This window comes from Cebus imitator, unplaced genomic scaffold, assembly GCF_001604975.1.
Source record: "Cebus imitator isolate Cc_AM_T3 unplaced genomic scaffold, Cebus_imitator-1.0 Scaffold18, whole genome shotgun sequence".
Lineage (NCBI taxonomy): Eukaryota > Metazoa > Chordata > Mammalia > Primates > Cebidae > Cebus > Cebus imitator.
Genome location: NW_016107333.1, coordinates 9807417 through 9812953, shown reverse-complemented (window position 1 = coordinate 9812953; position 5537 = coordinate 9807417). Strand labels below are relative to the sequence as shown.

The following is a 5537-nucleotide window of genomic DNA, read 5'->3' as shown; positions in this document are numbered from 1 at the left end:
ACAGAGTCTCACTCTGTCACCCAGGGTGGAGTGCAGTGGTATGATCTCGGCTCACTGCAACCTCTGCCTCCTAGGTTCAAGCAATTCTCCTGCCTCAGCCTCCTGAGTAGCTGGGATTATAAGCGCGCATCACCATGCCTGGCTAATTTTTTGTATTTTTTAATAGAGACATTGTCACCATATTGGCCACGCTGGTCTTGAACTTCTGACCTCATGATCTGCCCACCTCGGTCTCCCAAAGTGCTGGGATTACAGGCGTGAGCCACAAAGTGCTGGGATTACAGGCGTGAGCCACAAAGTGCTGGGATTATAGGCATGAGCCACCGCGCCCGGCTGATGCATATTCTTTATCTGGGCCTCCCGCTCACGTGGCTGGGGAGAGTATGGTTGACTCTTCTTCCAGGGCCTAGACTGAGCTTTGGGGCAGCTCCCTCCCACCCCCACTCCATTCTTGTCCCAAGACACAGTGCAGTAGAAATCCTGGTTCAAATCCTGCTTCTCCCACTCAGCAGCTGTGTGGTCTTGGAAAAATGGCTGAAGCCCTCTGAAGCTGAGCGGTGATGATGGTGCAGGGTGGGTGGGAGGAGCAGGATGGCTGAAATCCTATAGGACTGGCACCTGCTGTACCAGGAGGTGCACAGCAGTGCTCAATGTCTTGACTCCTCCCATGAAACTGTCAGGGCACTGCAGGGAAGAAGCTCAGCAGCCTGGAGGCCCAGCCTGCCTGGGGGAGTACTGTCAGTCCATCTGGCAGCCACATGAGTGGAGGTGGAGCTGGGCCCAGGTCCCAGGAAGGCAAGACCTGGCTGCTTCTGTCTTGACACAGTAGAGCGGGGAGCAATGGTGGGTGGAGCAGGTCTGTCCTGAGAGCCAGTGTTGCCTGCCATTGGGCTGGTTGTGTGACCCCATCAAGTGTGTGACCCTTGTCTTTGAGCGAAGGGGACAACGGGTGGGAAAGGCATTTGCAGGCTGCGAGGTATTATGCCCATGCATGAAAGCATTGCTGTCCTCCGGAGCTGGGCTGGCAGGTAGAGGAGAAGGAGCAATGTCTTCGGAGGCCCATAGGTGGTGTAGGCAGCACTGTCCAACAGAACTTTCTAGAGGGATGGAAATGGATATCTGTGCTCTCCAATGCAGTGACCACTAGCCACAGGTGAGATGTTGAGCTGGGCACTTGCCACGTGGCTGGTGTGACTGAGGACTGGATTTTTAATTTCATATCCTTTTCTAAAATTATGGGCTGCGTACGGTGGCTCACACCTGTAATCCCAGCACTTTGGGAGCCTGGGGTGGGCAGATCACTTGAAGCGAGGCGTTTGAGACCAGCCTGGCCAGCATGGCGAAACCCCATCTCTACTAAAAATACAAAAATTAGCCGGGTGTGGTGACTCTCGTCTGTAATCCCAGGTACTCGGGAGGCTGGGGCACGGAGTTGCTTGAACCTGAGAGGTGGAGGTTGCAGTGAGCCCAGATTGTGGCACTGCAGTCCAGCCTGGGCAACAGAGTGAGACTCATTCTCAAAACACAACAAAACAAAACAAAACAAAAACTGTGGTAAAATATAAAGTAACATGAAAGTTACATCGTAACCTCTTTTAAGTGTCTGGTTTTGTAAGTGTATTCACACTGTTGTACAGCCACCACTACTGTCCATCTCCAGAACTTTCCATCCTCCCAAACGGAAACTGTGCCTGTTCAACACCAGCTCCCCATTCCCTCCTCTCCCCAGCCCCGGGCAACCCCCGTCTACCTTCTGTCTCTATGAACTTGACTACTCTAGCCACCTCATCTAAGTGGAATCAGACCATATTTGTCCTTGTGTGTCTGGCTTATTTCACTTGGCCTGTGTTTTCGACTTTCACCCGTGTTGTAGCATGTAATTTCATTTACTTTCCGTCAAGGTAAATGTAAATGTAAATAGCCTCTTATGGCAGTGACTGCCCTACTGGGCAACACAAGTCTAGAGGTTAAACACTTAGGCTCTGGGCCCAGACCGTGTAGGTTCACATCCCAGCGACACCACTAACTGGCTGTGTGACCTTGGACAAGTTACTCTCCCTCTCTGTCCTTCAGTTTCTTGTCTGTGAAATGGGAATAACGTTAGTACTTACCTGATAGGGTTGATTTAAAGATCCAATGAGCTACCCCAAATAGTGTCTAACACAATGCCTAGTACACAGGCAATGATCCATAAATAAATGTTCAATTATTATTATTACTAGGACACAAGAAACTCTGATGACCAGAAAGATGATATTCCTGTGGAGAACTACGTGGCTCAGCGTTACATCGAAAATCCCTACCTGATAGGAGGTGAGATGGCTGTCTCTGCCCCTGCTCTTCTATTGCACGGTTATCAGTCAGTCAGTCAACAAGCCTTGACCAGCAGCCTGCCAAGGGCCCAGCCTGACACTAGGCGTGAAGGGACGCATGGAAAGAGATCAGTTCTGCAGTCTCCCACCCCTAGCCATTGCCCATACAGTTCCCTCTGCCTGGCATGCCCTTTCCATTCCCTTCTTGGTTCAGGAAAATTTTCCTCCTTTAAAAACCAACTTACTTATTCATGCATTTATCCAACAACTATTTTAAAGTGCCTATTTGGTGCCAGCGCTGCCCTGAATGCTGCCCCCCACCCTGCTCCTCTGGAGTTTACACCCTCAATGAACAGGCTGCAATAAACCAGAAAACACACCACGGGACAGCCCCATGCAGTGCTGGTGTTATGAAGTCAGTCAAGCAGGACAATGGGACAGAGAATGATGTGGGGGCCAGGAGGTGACATGTGAGCTGAGACCTGAGTGGCAGCTAGGAGTCACTGTGGGTAGATCTGGAGGGAGAGGAATGCAGGGAGGAGGAATTGCAGGGCAGAGGCCCTGAGGTGGAACCCAGCCTCCTCCCTGCAACCTTGGTGGGTTTCCCCAGGTGTGCCCGGCATCTGCTCTTCTCACTTGGGCTCTGGGAACTACAGGACATCAGGCATGGGTGACATCATTGCAAGTGTTAATGCCAGTTCTCATGTCTTCTGGCAGTTACCTTCCCCAGGGGGCAGCCCCTGGGTCTCTTCTCCTCTCTTCCCCATAGTGACCCTGTCCTGTCTGTGACTTAAACACCACCCAAATGCTAGTGACTCCCAGCTTTCTGTCCCCAGCCAGGACCTTGCCCCTGAACTTCAGATCCTGATGTCCAGCAGCCTGTGACATCCCTCTTGGGCATCTGCCAGCTGCTCAAACCCAACATACCCCAAGTTCTGCCCTCCCATTCCCTCACCATCTCTCAGCTTCTCCATCGGGGACACAGCCAGAAGCCAGGAGCCATTCTGGGTATGTCCCCTTCCTCCCCCAACATCTGGTTCTCGCCAGGCTCCCGCAAGCTCTTGAATCTGTCTGGCTGCTCCTCTCACCTCTGCCCGGGTCCCAGCCACCATCCCCTCCCTCCTGGACAACCACACTCTCCTCCTCATTGGTGCCTACGGCTGCTCTGCCCACTTCGCTCCACCCCAACATAGCAGCCAGAGGGAGGAGATATCCTTCCGTGGCTTCCCATGGTTTTTGGGACAGAACCCCAAAAGTGCACGGGGCCTGACTTCTGCCAGCCTAGCCGACCTCATCTCCTTCCTCTCTGCCCTTGGCCCAAGCTCTTTGCCCCTTCAGGCTTCTGTTCTTGCAGTTTCTCCCACCCAAGGTCCTGCACCACTCTGGGCTAGGCAGGCACTGTGAAAGCAGTAACTTCCGTGAAGGTTACTACTCCCATGAGGGTCTTATTTGCCTACTGAGTTTCAAGCCTTTCCCCCAGGTTGACCCCCACACACCCCTCCCCACCTCCCATTATTCTCTCTTTATACCTTGTGTAGTTTTTGTTGTGTTTTTTGAGCCCATGTCTCTGTCACCCAGACTAGAGTGCAATGTCATGGTCATAGCTCACTGCAGCCTCCATCTCCTGGTCTCAAGCGATCCTCCTGCCTCAATCTCCAGAGTAGCTGAGACTACAGGTGGGCACCACCATGGGAGGCTAATTTTTTGTAGACACAGCGTCTCACTATGCTGCTCAGGCTGGTCTTGGATTCCTGGCCTGAAGTGATCCTCCTGCCTCAGCCTCCCAGAGTGTTGGGATCACACAGGCATGAGGCACTGTGCCTGGCCCCTTGTGTAGTTTCAGCAGGAGCTTCATAAAGGCAGGGTTTCCTGTCTGTCTGTCCACCGCTATTTCCCCAAAACCTAGCACAATGTCTGATGATCAATATTTGTTGCACAAATTAATTCTTTCCTTGTCTGACAGGCCGCAAGTTTGACCTGCGTGTCTACGTGCTGGTGATGTCGGTGAGTAACGAAGCGGGGGGCCCTCCTCCAGCAGGGGTTAAAGGGTGGCTGGACTCTGGAGATGGGGAAAATGGCCTGTGGGTACCTTGTGTGAGCTTGTCTGGTTTTATCTCTGCCTGAGAGAGCCTGGGGGGACATCTAGGGATGGGGTGGGAGCAGGGAGACGTACCCAAAGTTTACCATCTTAGCTGCCCCCAAATCTAGATTTGCTCTCTCTTTGCCCTTCTTTATTCATTCGGTCATCCACAGCAGACATTTACTGAGCACCTACTAAGTACTAGGCCCCGGCACTTAGCAGGTTTTATCACATTCAGGCCTCCTAACAACCCAGGGAGGTAGGTTCTATTATTATCCTCCCTTTACAATGAGGGGACAGATATGGAGAGGTTGTGTACCTTGCCCAACGTCACACAGTTGGTGAGCAGCAGAGCTGGGACTCAAATCCAGGCAGCCTGGCCTCAGAGAGCCTCTCAATCAGGGAGTTGCTATATTCCCTCCACCCATTCATTCATCCCTTCAGCCAACCTTCAAAATTTTATGCTGGGCACAGGCTACAGGGGTGTCTGAGACAGACTCTGCCCCTGTCTTCCTGGACCTCACCTTCATTTGGTTTCCTTCTATATCCCCTTTCCCCCCTGGGGAAAGGAGGGGATAAAATCAAAGAAGCCTGGTGTGAGAGCAGGTGTCTGATTTGGGAAAGACAGAAGGGGACTCCGGGGGGAGGAAATGGTAGGTGCAAGAGCTAGGTGGTGGGAGAGTGCCTGTACGTATACGCTCTCTCTTCTCTCTCTCTTTCCACCTCTGCCTCAGTATATCCCGCTGCGGGCCTGGCTCTACCGGGATGGCTTTGCCCGATTCTCCAACACTCGCTTCACATTGAACAGCATAGACGACCAGTGTATCCTGGGATCCTGCCTAACCACCCCCAACACACCTACCCTTCCTACACTCTGGCCAGTCCCAAGTGAGCTCTTTTGTCCCACAGGTGTTTGCTGAGTGCCTGCTGTGGTCTGGGCACAGGAGACAGTTTACAAGACCGGTCTGGTCCCTTCCCACTGGGAGCTTCCAGTCTTGTAGGGGTGATTCCACAGGAGAGGCCAACTCTGCTCAGAGCAGCACACCACAAACTGCCAGTTTTGGTGCTATGCCTAATATTCCTAGGGTCAGACAGTTTTAACCTCTTTGGAGAACATTTGCATCCTTTTTTTTTTTTTTTTTTTT

General features: G+C 52.3%; 1 protein-coding gene across 1 annotated transcript in view; it reads left to right on the top strand.

The window, feature by feature from the left end:
• The window catches only part of TTLL9 (tubulin tyrosine ligase like 9), a 63999-nt gene that overhangs the window by 41541 nt on the left and 16921 nt on the right, over nucleotides 1–5537 (top strand). The window contains exons 7-9 of the mRNA XM_037732438.1: nucleotides 2223–2313; nucleotides 4276–4316; nucleotides 5127–5303. Coding sequence (XP_037588366.1) covers nucleotides 2223–2313; nucleotides 4276–4316; nucleotides 5127–5303 — 309 coding nt within the window. The remainder of the gene's footprint in view (nucleotides 1–2222; nucleotides 2314–4275; nucleotides 4317–5126; nucleotides 5304–5537) is intronic.